General features: G+C 36.8%; 1 protein-coding gene across 1 annotated transcript; it reads right to left on the minus strand.

Moving 5' to 3' along the window:
- Positions 1 to 1,275: 1,275 nt before the first annotated feature.
- On the minus strand, positions 1,276 to 8,009 carry LOC101741809 (uncharacterized). The gene is made up of 4 exons (XM_021348476.3): positions 5,213 to 8,009; positions 4,823 to 5,062; positions 3,535 to 4,164; positions 1,276 to 2,804 (listed from the first exon to the last, which is right to left on the minus strand). Exons 1-4 carry the CDS (start codon positions 7,887 to 7,889, stop codon positions 2,590 to 2,592), a joined length of 3,762 nt encoding a protein of 1,253 aa, XP_021204151.2. The 5' UTR covers positions 7,890 to 8,009; the 3' UTR covers positions 1,276 to 2,589.
- Between the last annotated feature and the right edge of the window lie 10,175 nt (positions 8,010 to 18,184).

Below are 18,184 nucleotides of genomic sequence, written 5' to 3' on the forward strand. Positions count from 1 at the left end.
CTGGGAACTAATTATTGCGGTGTCGTATTACGCTCAGTAAGTGTTGGGTAAGTTATCCTTTAGACGCTCTGAGATTTCTTTAAAGTCACGTTTTATTTTTAAAAGCTTGCATCAGTGATCGCTAGATGGAGGTGGCTGTATGGCTCTGAAGCTGTATTGCATTAGGTAGAAATCGGTAGAATAGAATATGTTATAACAATAATAATATCCGACAATGTCACTTTGTATACATACTACACGAATAAAGCCGTTGACAACAAATATGTACTTATCTGTTGTAACCACAGCTCAGGGTTATACCTTCGAAGACCTCAAAATACTTAAAGCGCTTCTTTCATGTGGTTTTACCAGTCTTGTGTTATTTCTAGAGCTAGGAAACGTTAAATGAAACGCAATTGATACCATAAGTCTTCTTACCTTAAGATAAATTGTAATTGAATTTCGTTGTTACAGCAATTTAAGGGCGAAACCAGAATAAAATTAGGCAATTGTCGGGGGTTATCATGGCAATCTGATATAAGTACCTATATAATTAAAAATAGTTTTACGATTTAATCTCGCATTTCTTATTTATGTTAAACCACCATTTATGAAAATACTAAGTACCCACAGAATACTAAGATACGATATAGGGACTAACCTATGTCATTGTATAGCGATACTGAGCCTGCTATTATAATGTTTAAGAAATTGTGTTTCAAATTTACTAGGGTCCTTACAGTGACTTAGCGACCAAAAAAGCTTTCGGCCACTGACGAGACAAACCTAACTTCGTATTTGGTCTCCCGTAGTGCATGCAGATCTTAGTCTTTTATTTGTTCTATGTTTATTCGTAACGTACTCCTTCTTACTTTCACAGCAAAAAGATATCCGCGTAATACTTAAAAGATAATGCACGGGACATGGTTTTGGGGCCTACGTATGTCACTCCTGAGGCCTTAGTAGTAATATTTTGCGAAAACAGTTACTGTGCACATAAAAATAAACAATGAAATTAAATTTTCGATATTGGTCTTATTAGCAAGTCTTATTAATATCATTCCCAATGTACCTACCAGGTAAGATGATGTTGTGTAAACAAAAGGGTTTTCTCAATAAGTACGGCACCGCGTGTGGAGCCGAGCTAATGACTAGTAATGACTCAGTTTATTCATTTAATGAACGGAAGACAGAGGATATCAGGGACATCGAATTTCAAACGTTGCGATATGCGAATTTCTTCCAACTTATATTCTAAGGCTTAAATTGCTTCAATAAATCACAAAGCATAAAGGATGTGATTACATAAATTTATTTCAGTGTCTATTATGTTTGGTTTGGCTCTAACAGATATCCTTTCTATAAGCACAATTTTCTATTACACAATTCTTGTCTGATCGACAGGAGCTAACTCCATTAGTGGGGTCCCGTTGTCGCTATATCGGACCGGCTGTTCGTAAGAAACAATCGCACAGACTAAGCGACCTCGCAAGACTAACAGGAAAAATGTTTTCAGAGACGACTTATCAGACGGCGATTGCATGCAGCAGAGATGCGAATGTTGCGATGGATGTGTAGAGTAACGAGAATGGATAGAATACGGAATGAATATGTTAGAGGAAGTCTGAAAGTGGCACCTGTGACAGAGAAGCTGAGAACTGCGCGTTTGGGATGGTATGTGATGAGACGAAATGAAAATGAGGTTGGTAAGAGAATGCTAACTATGAATGTGGAAGGATATAGAGGAAGAGGTAGATCTAAGAAGAAATGGATGGATTGCGTGAATGACGTTATGTGTAAGAGGGGAGTGAGCGAAGAAATGGTATATGATAGAGGAGTATGGAAGGAGAAAACATGTTGCGCCGACACCAGGTGACTGGGAGAAGGGCAGGATAATGATGAGACGACTTATCACATTACGGCAGTCCGAACATTCAGAACCATCGCAGTAACGGAAGCACCGGTGACCATTTTTAATGACTCCGCCTAAACGAACTTACTGCTCATAGGTCGCTCTCGGAAACAGCCATCGCCGCGGGGCGAGCACTTCAACACAAGGCGAAACCAAGGCATTAGTCAAAAGTTAATCTACATTACTACATCAATATTAAACTTCAGGCTCATCTATATACATCTAATATTACAAAACCAATTTTTTTAAGACTAGTAATTTTTATCTACTTTAAAATATTCCCTGCCTGTTTTTCTACATTCATTGGTATTATACATACTATCTATTCGATGAGGAATATAATTTAGTATAATAAAAGTACATTATATATATTATATATAGTAAAACTTTGTAAAAAAGGCCGGATTTTTTTCATTGTAAATTAACAAGTAGGCTTAAAACTAATTGCTTTCCGTTTATGAATAACTTAAACTATAATTGAATTCCGAATGATATTTGTACAAATAATTGACACAAACTAAAAAACATACACATTAAGAATACTTATTATCCTAAGACATTGATTTAACACCTAAAAATCCTGTAAATGTTTTTTGTAAAAGACGTCCTACCTAACTTTTATTGCTTTAGTACATATTTGTCATTTTGTCGCTTTGAAGCCGAACACTGTGTGGAAATACAACCATTGAAGTGTTAAATCACTGAACCGGGGCTCGCCGAATTGTTTCCACGGCTCGACACAGTTTGTGCAATGATTTCCTTATGATACGTTCTTCTGCAGCCAAGTGCTCTCGCTCGGCTAATAATGCTTTGGCCCTATCCGACTCGTGGGAGGCCAGTCGAGTGATCCGAGCTCCTTCTACTCTGAGACCGGTGTTCAGACGATGCAGTAGGACCATTTCCTTGCGACGGCCTGGAAATACATTAAAATTCAATGAATTTCATTCAAGACTCAATTAGATAAGCGACAGATAACCGGGACGCTAGTCATAGTTTGATATATGTGTGCTTAGTGCGAGTTTTTTAATGTTCTCGTTAGCATATACCTATATAGGTTAGCTCATATTTGTATGGAATGGGTCCGTTTGCGTACGTTTGCCGCTAGGGGCGCTGTTACAAATGCATACAAAATTGGCTGAACTTTTACGCTATCGAGAACGCTAAGAAACTCGCACTAAGCACACTGTAGTGTAAGCTAGATTTCAAAACGAAAGCAGCACGTTACAGAACAAGTATATGCCGCGCCAATAAAGAAACGAATCGAAAATGGCGTCTATGTACCTGCACTGACAGATAATAGGGTCAACAAATAAAAAGAAAGATAGAAAGAAAAAGTTGCTTATTGTAAAAAAATATAAAAAAACAAATGAGAATGTACTTTACTTTATGCCCTGGCAGAGGGGGAGGTGTCTCATTTGAGATGCAACTTGCGCAGACACTTTTACTGCCAGTCGTCTAAGTCGCACAAGTCGAAAGTGAAAAAACTCGAACTCAACAACAAAGTCAGAACTGATATTTTTTTTGCATGCAGTACGCACCGTTTCCGTCTAAAGACAGCAATAGTTTAGAGTGAGAGCGCATGATCGCCGCCGCCATTTTAGATTTGTTTCTTTATTGGCGCGGCTTGTAAGTATTATAATTACCTGCATCGAACAACTGGAAGCCTCTTTTGAAACTCTCGAATCCTGGCCAAGTCAACGGTGTGGCTTGGCAGGCTGCGTCCCGCACCTGACGCACCGGCCTCCTGGCAGGAGCCTCCCGCGCAGGTGGCAGGCCTGCAGACACGTCACTGGCTGGCGATGACAGCGCGTGGAGCGGCTCACTGCTGACATCTGACAATGGCACGTTTGTCGCCCAATTCGGTATTTTTAATTCTATGAATTTCCTCTCGACGGTTTCTGCTGATTTTTCAATGTTCTCGCTGTCAAAGCCGGGGGTCAAGTCTCTCTTTTTCGTGTCCTGTCCCGTGAAGAGTTTAACGCTTCTATTGGCCATCTTGGATAGACGACTTAGTTCTGAAAAATTTTTGTCGGCTAGGACTTTTATGCTTTCGTCTTCTTCCTCATCTGCAGTGGCGTCTATTCGCTTCTTGATGAGATTATTGTTTTCGTTAACAAATATTTTAATTTGCGAGAGTAGTTGTAAATGGTTATTAGTATCGAAGTGCATGTTGACTTTGGGCTCTTTTGGTTTGTGTGCACCGGGGCCGTCGTCGTCGGGGTCGTGTCTTCGCTTCCTTTTCTTGTCATTCTCTTGCCATGTTCTTTCGTAGCCTAATAAGTGATATTATTTTAAATACTAAACATAGTGACAAATTTAACAAGGACTGTTCTTTTGGGCAATTACAATCAATAATTTGTGACGGCGTATTCGTCTATAGCAGGGATTCCCAAACTTATTTTGTCTACTGCCCACTTTGGGATTAATTATTTTGTAACGCTCCCATTTTTTCACCTACTTAAAAATCACTATAACCAGAGCTCAGTCGGTGTCTAAGAGTTCTCCTAGGTGAAATTACAAATCGCCTCCCAAGCCTCTACCCAACGCCCCCGTTTTTTTTGTCTGGGTCTCTTACCGCCCCCCTTAAGGCCTGTAGCGCCCACAAGGGGGCGTTATCGCCCACTTTGGGAAAGACTGGTCTATAGGTACCTACTCGGCTACAAGCTCTGATATGTATTTTCGTTATATAGGTTTCTTTAATCACTTTAGTAGCTTAAAAGAAATAGTACAAACGAAGTGTGTTTCCGCTACTCAAGACAAATCTGTTCTGTCACACTTTAGCAGTAAATCGTCTTTATATAAAAACGATGCGTTCAAGAATGCCTTAGTCTGCATTATTATTTATATTGCGTTATTATCGAGGGGCGTATGTAACAGGACGTCAACACAACTACCGACTGAACCCCATTGATCTATGCTACAAGCACTTACCTTTTTTATATTTCTCAGTGGCCTGTCCTAAATTCAGCAGTGATAAGAAACTCTTTTTGTGTTGCAATATTGAATTGTCTGTGCCGACAAGATTGTCTTTAAGGTGCTGTTCAGAGGCCGGAGGTGAGGTATCTGTATCGCGACGTGCATGTGGGAAGCGATCGTCTTTACCATTAGTGATGTTAGCTGAGGCCACGGTACTGAATCTTGGAGACTTTCTTCGGGTTTCTGATTGTTTTTCTGAAAGTAATTTAAAGTAGGTATACTTAGTTGTTTTTTTTTTCTCCGAATTGATAACCTTCTCTTTTGAAGTCGGTTAAAAAGCGTGATTGTGGTTCCTTAAATAGCTCCTTATTTAAATAATAAAACTTTTGTTCAAATTTTAATTACCTTGATAAGCCTCTTTTGTCATCAATTTCAATCCGGACATATATTTCGTTTTATCTGTAAAATTCTCATCCCTAATTGCATATTTACTGATTATTTCGAGGTATTGTTTCAGCTGAGCCTCATCATCATCACTATCACTGCTGCTTCCGTCTTTTTCGTTAATTTTACTTAAATACTCCTTATATACCTCTTCACTCACTTTACTAGGCGTTATAATGTACTTGGGGTTGTCATAAACTCTTTTTGATTTAGATTTCTTCGAAAGAACTTTCGTTGGTCTGTTACTTAAATATTTGATTCTTTTTATTCTTCTGCGCTTTTCGTATAAATCTAGAGTGCTCACTTCATCATTTACTTTAGGTGCCATGGCTTTTACATTCGCCTTAACGATTTTTGTTGGTATATTAGCATCTGGTGGACAAACCGTGACTACATCTTCGTTTTTATTCTGATCCACGACTGGATCACATTCTGGTATCAACGGATTGTAGCCTAAATTCCCAAGTGGAGTTAAATTACCCTCAGCATCTACTTCATAGTACATTTGAGGATTAATTGCAAAGTTTTGGTTAGTTGGGAGCATCAAGTCTTTATTTGCCGTTACAGTTTGTATGACGTTTCCGTTTGGAGTAATAAGTTGTATTTCTTTCGGTGCATTCAAAGATTGTGCTTGTGGTAAATTATAATATTCTAGTTGAGGATCTGGTGGTTGGGGTATTAGATGATATTCAGGCATGGGCTCGGTTTGGCCATAGTGGTAAATATTGTGATTCGGTAAGGCATTGCTTGGACCTAAGTTAGGATTCGGGAACATCATAACATTTGGGTACGGTAAGTTGCTTAGATATACAAAGTTCGGTTGTACCACTACGTTAGATTGTGGAGGAACGTCGATAAAAGTTCGATTCAAAGGTCCGATTTCTAGAACGTCGGTAGGAAATGGTTGCTCTTCAACTGTATGTGGAGTTATCTCGATCATGGGCACACTTTGCACCGTGGTCCCTACTATATCGCTTTTATTCTGTACTGATTTTTCGATAAGCATTTGTAGTGATTTATCACCGACTATTGGCTGTTGTTCAACGTTATCTGGTGCTGGTATTTCTATTGTTATTTTACGTATCGAACCATCAGTAGATGTGATAGGAGTTTTACTAACTTCACCTTTTGATCTATCGACTATTTTAATTTCTATATGATTTTTAGGAACCATCTGTTCAGAGTTCGATGTAAATTGATTTTGTAAAAAATTTTCAGTATTGTTGAAATGAGAATAATTTTCAACGACTTTATTCTGTGTAAGTGTGTTTATTAATTTATTTTGAACAACTTTATCGCACACTTTATCTAGAGCCTTTCTTTCAGTTCCTTTCTGCGTAGTCGTTTCAGTCGCTTTAGTTTGTACCAGTTTTTCAGTTTTTTTGTTTTTTGTATTTTTATCATAAGGTTTTTTGAACTTTTCAGCTTCCTTACTAATTTTGTCTTGCATTGCTTTTTCAGCAGCTTTTCTTTGTGCATATTGTTCTTTGGCTTTTCTTTGACTTTCTTTGATATTTGCAATTATTTCTGCTATTCTACGTTTTACAATTTTATCTGGTATTTTATTGGGAACAAATTTTTGTGCATTCTTTTTCTGTGAGTGTTTTTCGCCAATCTTAGTTATAGGAACAGTAGGTTTATCGATTAATTTCGTTTGCTTCTGTGTTATCGTAACTCTGACCTTTTTCAAGTCGTCCTCTTGTGACGTATCTTGTGTTTTTTCCTTCACAACTATTTTGTCTTCATAAATTTGGTTTTCCGTTATCAAGCTTTCGAAGTCATTTACATCGCAACTTTCTTGATGAGTTCGCTTTGATGCGATCTCGTTAGACGAAAGACTACTTGCAGTTACATTATCTTCTTCAATTTTTTCATTCTTTTGCAACAACTTTCGAGATTTACTTGATACGGTTTTTTGATCCAAATTCGTTCTTTGTAATACAACTTGAGGATTCTTTCGCAATATCTTTGGATTCTGATTATTGTCAGTAGAAACTATTGAATCTTTGGGATATTCGTTTTTTTGTGCCTTATTAGAAATGCTCAATTTATTATCTGAATTGCCAGATGCGTACGGCTTTTTTTTTAACTCTGAGTCTTTTTTCGGTTCCGGAGATTTAAACTGGTGTTCAATTTTACTTATAGCTTCAGCGGCATTGATAAGAGTGCTGATACTATTATTAGATTTTGTAACTGGATGAATTGATGTTTTATTTTCACATTCACTAGCGGGTCTTATGACTACGTTGCTTTTTATTTCTATTCTAGGTGACGAGTCCGCTTTGTTAAATGCGTGATTAAAAGGAAATGGAAGCTTACTCAATAAGACGTTGTCCTTAGTGTCAGTTTGACTGCACTGGTCCTTTATTTTTTTATTGAAATCATTCTTTGACGGTATTGTGATAATTGCTCCTGAGCCTTGTGTTACTGAGGTAATAGTTAATTTGGATTCTTGTTTATAATCAGAGACAAGGTCATCTAATAGACTGTCATTGACAGACATGCTCTCGTTAAGCTTTATAGTTTGACAGCTATCTCGTGTCAATGAATCTTTATTTTTTTTGAGCAGGTCTACATTTCTTTTGTTATCACTTTCAATTTTCTTTTCAAGTATTAACTCATCATCAAGTAAAGGCATATGGTAATTCACACTGTTCTTTTCTGGTATAGATGTTTCAATATTGTATACTTCAGTAACTGGCTTTAATATTTCAGTATGTGAGGAACTTTCAGTTTCAGATGTTTTTTGGTATTTTGTTTTGGGATTGAATTTTCTGGGCTTAATTTCATTATGTTCGGTTTGTTTTGATGAAGGATTGTTATCGTCTGCTTTACTTTGGTTCGTGATAGACGTTATCTTTACATCTGCATTGTTTGGCAATCCATTACTGCAATCTTGATTTTTTTCGGGTAGACTGGTTGCATCATTAAGCGTTTCACGCTTTGCATATGCTATAGCTTCATTAAACCTTTCGCGTTCTTCCTTGGGAATGTTAATAGTAACAATTGGTATAATACGATTTTCTGCAGATGCTTTGCAGTTAAATTTAGTTTCTTCCATTGTACTTTGATCGTGGTATCGTGAAAGATCAATTACAATAATTTTTTCATGAGATCGAGTCTGACTCTTATCATTTTTTGTTTCTTCCACTATTGTTGTATTATCATTCTTACGACTATATTCTGTTCCAATATTATTCGTGCCTTGTTCAAATTTAGATATATTATTTTCTTTTTTGTCATATCTAGTTTTATTAAATCCATCCTGATCGGCGATAGATACTAAAGAAAATTTATTTATCAATTGGCTGTTGTCTGGCATAGATTTTTCTTTAAATTTATTATATTCCGCCAATAATAAATTCTTGTCGAATTCTTCTTGATCAGTCTTCAGTAAGCTGTCAAATAACCGATCATTTTCAGACTTATCGTTTGATCGGTTTTTTTCTATCGAAAATTCATGGTTTAACCGATCACGCTGAATAGGTGATGCCGTGCATGTTTTGTCATTTGATTTCTGTGGAGATGGTATCGGATTTCTGGAATGGGATCCGCTAGGATCCGCCAAGGATAAATTCTTGTCGAATTCTTCTTGTCCAGTCTTTAGTAAGCTGTCAAATAACCGATCATTTTCAGGCTTATCGTTTGTTCTGTTTTTTTCTAGCGAAAATTTATAGTTTAATTGATCAAGTTGGATAGGTGGTGTCCTACATGTCTTATCATTTGACTTCTGCGGAGATGGTATCGGTTTTTCATTATGGAATCTGGTGTATTCTGCTATTGATGTTTTGGGTATTTTGTCACCTAATTCAATCTGTTCTACTGGTGATTTCACCTCACGCTCCAGACTAGATGCCGCAGGTATCATGCTATCATTATTAATTTTATGTTCACTTTTCGGTACTTCGCCGTCCAATGGCCTCTGTTCCGCCACCAATGTTATAGGCGCTATATCAAGCGATTTGTGCTTTAAGTCAACCGTTGATCCCAAAGGAATTCTATCGTTCCATTGATTGCCTTCAATTGTAGATGAGGACACTCTCTCAGTTAAGTTTTGAAACACTACTGGTTTGGTTAGCAGTTTTTTTTTGTCTTTTAATTGCTGAATGTCATTTGTAAATGACGGTGGCACGGCTATTTTTGTATGCACTGGATTGAAATCTGACTTAACTAGCACAGGCGTTTTGCAAGTAGCTTTCGTCAAATTTTCCTCTACTCTCTTTTCTTCCGCCATGGGTCTCATTGGCATTTTGTCAATAATTTCATTAAATACTGTAGATAGAGTAGGCAATTTGCCATCTGACCCGTCATTTTCGGGTTTAGATACTATAATGGGTTGATCATCTAACCTTATTTCAACAGATGGCATTTTATTCTTTAGCCGATTATACTCTGCCGAAAAAACTGGTGGGATTTTGTCAATTGATAAATTATGCTCCATCATAGATGATAACATTTTGTCATTAATCCCACTATGAGACTGTATTGGTTCCATTGGCACTTTTTCATTTAACTTGTTATCTGGTGTAGCTTCATAATTCTCATCCAAGAGCTTAGTTGCTTTTTCATTGATAATAAAACGATCAGAATTTAACTTTGATGGCGTAATTTTTTTTTCGTTTTTCCAAACATGATCCGCCATTGATACAATTGATTTGTTTTCATTTAATTGAATTTGCTGTCCTAGCGACCCTTTTGTCTTTTCATCGGTGTAGAAACAACCCGATTTTTCTGTAGATGGAAGCTTTTTGTCATTGGTTGGAACGTGATCCGACTTCGATAGTATAGCCTTATCTTCATTGAATAGACTTTTTTCTTCTATAGATTGTATAGGATTTTCATCGATTACCAAACGGCCGAATTCGGGTATAGATGGCAGAGATATTTTTTCATTGTTTGGAACATGGTTTGGAATAGATACGATAGGTACTATTTCTTCACTTAATCGACTTCGTTCTACTAAAGACGGTGTTAGTTTTTCATCAGTAACATAACGTTTAAATCCTATTACGGATGGCATTGATATACTGTTGTCTAATAGACTTTCCTTTGATATAGACGCAGTATTCCTTTTATTATCAAGTCCATTTTGCTCCTGTATTGTATTCATAGAAACTTTCTCAATCAATCTGTTAGATTCTAACTTATCCTCATCAACCAAATGTACCTTGTCTTTAAAGTTATCTTTATTGGTCCTGTTTATCACAGATATTTTATCTTTAAATCTAAGATATTCAGCAAAATATGGTTCTCTCAGTCTTTCTTGATCTTCAATTGATAGATTAGGTTTTTGGTGATGAGCACTAGGAAACCTACTCACAAATTGATTAAAATCTGTTAGAGAAATACTATCTGGATAACTAATTGGAGTGTCAGGTGTTCCATCAAGGTACCGATCTTGATTCTCAGATGTCCTCGAGCTGTCTCCGATATGACTCACTGGGCTGCAGCGCTGATATTCGGGAGATCGATCAACGAAGCTAATGTGATCAGGGCTCATGTTATAATTTAATCTGTTCCGTTCTGTTACTGATATATTGTTGTTAAATCGTCGGTCTATGTCATTTAACCTGTCATTGAATTGATGATGATCTGTCACTGATATATTTTCAATAAGCCTGTTACGATCCGCCGCTTCCATACTATGGAGGAACCGAGTGCGATCGGTTGCAGACATGTCGTCGAGTAGTCTGTTACGATCAGTTATTGATATATCGTCGATACACCGAGCGTGGTCAGTTACTGATATTTCTTCGCTACAGACAGTTTGTGCGGAAACAGAAAAATTTTCTTGGGCTCTGTTGTATTCGGCGATTGTTAGTTTGTTATCCAAACGCTGTTCGATTTCAGAGAATCTATCGATATGAGCAGCACTTCTAGGGTATTTGCTTTCAAATAATGAGGTGAACATAAAAGGTTTCTTAGTATTTGGACGTTGATGCATCACCTCTGGGTATCTGTTCAGGGATCTATATTCATCCGCAGATTTGTTGTCATTGAATATTTTGGACTCTGTATTTTGTTTCAACGTACTGTATTTGCCTGTTGATGGTTCATTACTAAAACGAAGCTGCTCTATTTCAGGATATCCAATCATAAATCTGTTATATTCCGCACTGAATAAATTCTCATTACTTTGATTCGGCCCGGCCATAGCGAACTCATTCCTGAATCTGGTATGGTCTAAAGGAACTGTGTTATCAAATCGCAGTGGAAGATCAATTTGATCGTGGTCCGCTAGAGATAAACAATTATTAAATCTATTGTACTCCGCCATTGTATCATCATTATATTCGTCCCGTTCAGCTGTCGTTCTCTCATCAATAGAATGCTGACGATCATTGTCAGGGTATTGTTCGAAAACTTGACTATAATTCATCATGGGTATGCCATCATTAAATCTGGGTGTCATTAATATCCTGTTTTCGAATGGCTGAAGATCATCATCAGGTGATATATTCTCAAATCGATTAAGTTCCATAACTGTTTCTATATCGCCTTTATTTCTGTTATCTAATTTTTCATTTAAACGATTTTGATACGACTCCAGTAATTTATGGGACAGATCCGTTGTTTTATCATTAGAGTTTGGCTGTTCTGGTAAAGACGGTTTCTCGCTAATTTCATTACGCTCATTCTGTTGTTTACTCAGTTTAGCAGCGATTAATTCCTTTTTAAAACGATTAAGAATATGGTTCTTAATACTGTATCGACTGTAATCAACAGTAGGTTTACTTGGTTCTACAATTGGACTCTTCTCGCGCTTTTTGATGTCGTCATTGTCACACGGAGTTTTATTGTTAACTCTGTTCTCATAATAGCATGTCGGGGCTTTGGTATCTTCAACTGCAAAATCTTTACTGCGCTGACCGTCGTCTGTCGTGCTATTAATGTCTAGTCGATTCTGGTTCAGTAGTTTTTCAGTAACTTCACTTAAATGACTTGGTTCGTTGTCATCACATATACTAAGATCTTGAAGTTCTCTTTCACAAATTTCAGGGTCACTATTTTCGAAGGTTTCAGGATTAAAATGCTTTTTTAAATCTTTAACAGGACGATTCACAGTGATGTACTGCTCATGTCTGGGTGAGTTTAAGTTTGCGTCCTTTATTGTAGAAACTGTCAGCATTTCAGGATTACGTACAAAATTGAAAGCTGTGCATCTTGGTAATGAATGTCGGTAGTCATCATAATCATGATAGTCTCGGTCCAAGGGCTTGCTAGTAATTTCCCTACGATTTAGGTTTAATAGTTCGGATGGCGATATTGAGGAATGGGCGGTTTTATCTAAAAAAGGTTTTTGAAAAATGTGATCTTCTGGGTTTTGGTTCTTCACGAGATTTAGACCGTACTTTTCTTGTGATGACGAGAGCTGCATTGGCTGCACCAGCACTGACTCGGCTGAAAACATAAAGGAAGATTTAATTTCATGAAATGTCGCTTGGAGATCTTGTTATGGTGATTTTGGTTTTAATATAATAAATCAATCGATTTTGTTTCATCTAAATTTATATTCAAGTAACGTATCTGTCAAATACTCTTATCCGATATATGAATTAAGAATCTATCTATTCTGAAATTATTTTATTGTCAGAAGGACCTCTGACTTAACTGTAACGATCTTAATGTTTCTTAAACATAATACTACATAGTATTTGTACATGATATGTGATTTGAGGACATGAGACACTTCTCTGTGATATTTGTAATGATAAAGCGGTCTGTAATCAAAATAAATTAATTACATGCACATTGGGAATGGAGATCGCAACATCAAATATCTATAAAGCAAGTAAACTACTGCTCAACTACTATCGCTCTGGTGCTATTCAATCTATTTTCTAATTAAGGTTATTTATACGTTTGCCTTTTTTAAGAATTGCATTGTTCAACCCACTCTTCAACTAGAGACCTTCTCAATATTATCAGAAGCCATATAGACAACGCCTGCGATGGCTTGGTTTGGATTAAAAGCCGCCCATAATTTTGCTCTTGGTGTTATCTGCTGGCCGTTTTTTAATTGCTTAGATGGGTGGACCAGCCCACGGCGGCATAAGTGGTTAACTGAGCCCATAGACATCTACAACGTAAATGCCGCTACCCACCTTGAAACATGAGTTCTAAGGTCTCACTTATAACAACGGCTGCCACGCTCTTCAAACCGAAACGCATTTGGCACTGCTTCACGGCAGAAATAGGCAGGGTGATGGTACCCACCCGTGCGGACTCACAAGAGGTGACCACCAGTGATTACGCAAAATATAATTTTGCGGGTTTGATTTTTATTACACGATCTTATTCTTTCACCTTTCCTTCATTCACAGTCAATCGAGAATATTTGTTAAGTACGTATTTCATAAAAAAAATTGGAACCAGCACCGGACGTCTTATCCTTTAGGCCACGACGACTTTGTTATTGCTTATATGAGTCATGAAACTTTCAGCCTATCTGATGTTAAGCAGTTATCGGAAAACAGCGACACGACGTAAGCCACATGACCTTTGGACTTGAGGTCAAGTCTTTCGTACAGTCCGGTTATAAAATCGATCCTTATTTGATGTAATTTTGAAACCATCGTGACTTCAGGATAAGAAGTAAGGTGTATTTGTATCAAGCTATACAACTATACCGACTAATTAATTACGAAATGCTTCCCTAACTTGTGTTTACGCTTCGCTTTGTAATAGCTATGGACTCCTGTAACCACTTAACATTAATTGGATCATAACCTCGTCCAACTATCGAGCATCATAAATAAATATCGATCCATAATTGTTTGTATTGGATGCGGTTTACGGACTATCGTTCTTGAGAAGTTTTAAAAAAACAACTAAACAAAATTGTAAACATTTTTTTTTCTACATTCGTAGATTGGTACAGAGCTTCATATTCAGCCCTAATATGTGTTTTTCGGCGTTTATTGTTCCTTACAAACATTATGAAAACTCTATATTCACAGAATGTTCGAAAACCTGGTCTCAAAAACAAACTAGTATCCAAGTTCCTTTGTTTATAATTGATGAAAGAATGTTAAGTAGTTAACTCTTGTGTTAACATTTAAATTTAGCCTATTTTTCCGCTGTTTGTAAAATTGCTGTAACATGTACAGTACCTACATGCCTATAACTGGCTTACATACCAGTACTTAATTTTATACATGTTAATTTTAAGCTTGAATGTTTTGTGTGTATTGCTATTGGTGTGTCTAAATAAATAAATAAAAAACCGAGTTTGTGTAATCCTAAGAAATTTGTAAGTCGCTTATTAGGGACCCACAACAAGCTAATAGCCCGTGAAGTCTATTGAGTACCACTAATCTGACTAAACGAACTCATTCAGGCCAGACTTAAGCTCCCTAGATGATAAAATACGGCAAATTATGGAAGTGCAAAACCTTCGCTTAATGTGAACCTCACCAGCATTTGAAGTCTCAAAGCATCTCTAATTTAAACATTCACTGGTATGTTATAAATCATAATTATCAGCGTGTTGTGGTCAACAACACTGGCCAAAGGTTGAAAGCCTTTATTCAAAACGTGGGATGGTATTACGAAAAACTTTAATTTTTTTTATTGCTTAGATGGGTGGATGAGCTCACAGCCCACCCGGTGTTAAATGGTTACTGGAGTCCATAGACATCTACAACGTAAATGGGCCACCCACCTTGAGGTATAAGTTCTAAGGTCTCAGTATGGTTACAACGTCTGCCCCGGCCTTCAAACCGAAACATTTTACTGCTTCACGACAGAAATAGGCAGGGTGGTTGTACCTACCCGCGCGGACTCACAAGAGGTCCTACCACCAGTAATTACATAAATTATAATTTTATTGATTAATTACGCAAATTATAATTTAATTAAATTACATTTCAACACTATAACCAGACGTGCAGCTCACTTCAAGGACGCCAGGCCGACGGAAGCTTCGAGGCCAAAAATTGTAACCCTTAAATGATCTTAAATGAACTGTCGGTTTGTGAGACGGTACACCACTTAAGACCTTTTTTTCCGGAGCGAGTAGCCGACGACAATTTGTCACTATTTATAATAATTAAATCATAGAACCATAAAAATAATAGACCCAAAAACGAATGCAGTGAAAAAAACTAAGAAGAAGAAGAAGAAACAAAAGAAGAAGGAGAAAAATCCCTCATTCTGACACGCGCAGTCGATATAACCCAAGATAGGGTTGAAGTTGGGCAGGCGGCCGGTCGTAATGCAACAGTCGATAATAGGTGTGATTCAACGTGTTGATTCAACCCCACGTAATCTGGGATTAGTGTTACAACAAGAAGATAATTTGTCACATAAAACGAATTACTTAGGCAAGGTTTCACTTCACTTCGCTTCACTTGTTTTTGCTTTTGTTCATCTATCCATTAGACAGTAACGAGATATACTATACCATACCATATTTTATAGTAATAATATAAAAATTTTTGGGGTCAAGTTTTTTGTTTTCAACGTATACCTATGTATAATTATGAGATACGAGTTGGTGACATCTCTATGTATACCTATGCATAGCATTGGTCCTAGTAATTTGCGTAGTTTTTGAAGTGAAACTTCTTTAGTTCAGAGTAAAATTTAACTCGCACAGATTCACTAGAGAGAAAAGATACAATTTAGGAAGAGCGAGAGGGAGAAAATAGAGCGTCTCGCGAACCACTCGACCGAGGAGAGAGGGAAAGGACAAAGCGAACCAGGTAATTTTTCTTATACACAGCATTCTCTATTACAGGAGTAATTTGATTTAAGGATGAAAAATGAAGAAAATCACAATACTACACACCGCAAAAGAAGTTTCACTTCTTTCACATGCACCTAGTTGCACGCTCACCATTTTCCTTTTTTCACCTCACTTTTCTCTATAGTAGGCAAGAAAATGGAACTCCTATGAGTGAGTGCTCATGCACTCATGGGCATCACCAATACCGGGAACTCGATGGAGCCGCTACCTACAACGGAGGAAGTTCGCACTCTGTTACATTGGGCGCGAGTTTAACACGTCCTTGTCAGTTATTTTTAGTTTGGTGTTATTCCTTCATCACGGCATACGCAGGTGAACAAGTGCTAAATACATACCACAAATACATTAAAATAATGGTACCTTCTATAAAGATTTAGCATGGGACTAGTCGCCTAGTCGCATCACTCAATTATAATAGACGGGCACCTTACTCTGGCCATGGTCGCCTCATAAAAATCACTTCTCTAAAGTAAATAACATACAATAAAAAAAAATTTTGGAAAGCACAATGCCACATTTTCTTTTGTTTAGTCTCAAGTATGAAGTATTTAAAGAAATTAAAGTTCTCACTATGTCATCCCAGTATATCTTTGAAAATTTGATGTACGTTCGTAAACATATTGAAGAGTTTCCTAAAATGTCGGACATACATAATAGAAATACTAGGAACAAACACAAGCTTGTTGTGCCGATGAGTAGGTTACATAAGATACGAAATTCATTCGGGTGTTTGTCTGTGCGCCTGTACAACAAAATCCCACAAGATGTTCAGAACCTACATATACATAAGTTTAAGAAAACTATTAAAGAACATCTGTGCAATAAAGCTTACTATAAAGTCAATGATTATCTAGAAGATTGCACAAAGTGGGAATGAGTTGCTCGCTCCGGGCATTTCAATATTGTAAAATTGTTATGTTATAATTACTTATTGTAAAAATGAATATTTAAAAAATCTAATATTAAATTTTTTTTATCTAATATTTAAAAAAAAAAACATGCCCGCTGAGTTTCTTGCCAATTCTTCTCAGGACGGAGGCTAATTCTTGTGAATTGGCGGTAGTTCTTTTGACGTTCAACAAGTATGTACTTTCATTTATGTTGAATAAAACTTTTTTGATTTGATTTGATATGTCTTAGTATGCGGCTTTAAATGGCGTCATTAACGTGTCTATGGACTACAGTAATTACTTAACTAAGATAAAGTACAACATATTTGTTTTCAAAGAAAAAAACATTCGCGCTCCTTCTCGTGACTCAGCTACCCTGTAAGTTTTACATCATCATAGCTCCTGAACAATCTATCATAAAACAAGCAATAATGTGAGTTTCAATCTTAAAGTTATGAAATAAGGTCATTAAAATAAAACACATTTATTATAATTTCAATCTTTTATTATAATTTTTGACAGTATCGTCGCACCATTGCCGCAGCAAGCAAAGCAAAGCTAAACCAATACTCATCTAGTTATACCGGGGAGTACGAGTACGATTCCCGAACGATGTCGCGATTCAGAGTTTTTGGTATTCTGAGTTTAGTCCTGTTTTCGATATCGCGCCTTGGAGACGTTCAATGTGAAACATTTAAACTGCAGTGTGCACTCAAATTTGTATGAAGTTGGTACGTTTACCTGCGTTTGCCGCTAGGGGCGCTGTTCCAACTCCATACAAATTTTAGTTAACTTTTACGCGATCGAGAACGTTAAAAAACTCGCACTAAGCACATAGTTTAAAGAGCACGATGTTATTTAGTATTTGTCACACCACGTTGTATTATACTATTATTGTAAAAAGGGCCCTTCAGTAAGTATTTACTTCATACAAATCAGTACATACAATCAGAAAATTATTAATTAATTGTTTTATAAAATGTTAATTTATTAGTCTTGGGTTTGACGCTACTAAATAGTTACTTTAATATCTATTAGTATTCAAATATAAGATGGAATTAGACGAATCGAATGTAAATTGAAATAACACTCAATATTTAAGTTGTGAATCGGTCATGCTTTGAAACCGTTTGAAGGGCTAGATTGAGATTTACACAATCCAATTGAAATTTCGACCTTTCAGTCTCAAAGTGGAGCAATGACGTCATGATGTGTACGGGCTCCGGAACTGCCTATATCCGAGCTGATCGGCAGATCGTTTGGCTGATGCGAGTAGGTGATAGAAATATAACG

The sequence above is a fragment of the Bombyx mori genome, chromosome 20 (genome assembly GCF_030269925.1).
Source record: "Bombyx mori chromosome 20, ASM3026992v2".
NCBI lineage: Eukaryota > Metazoa > Arthropoda > Insecta > Lepidoptera > Bombycidae > Bombyx > Bombyx mori.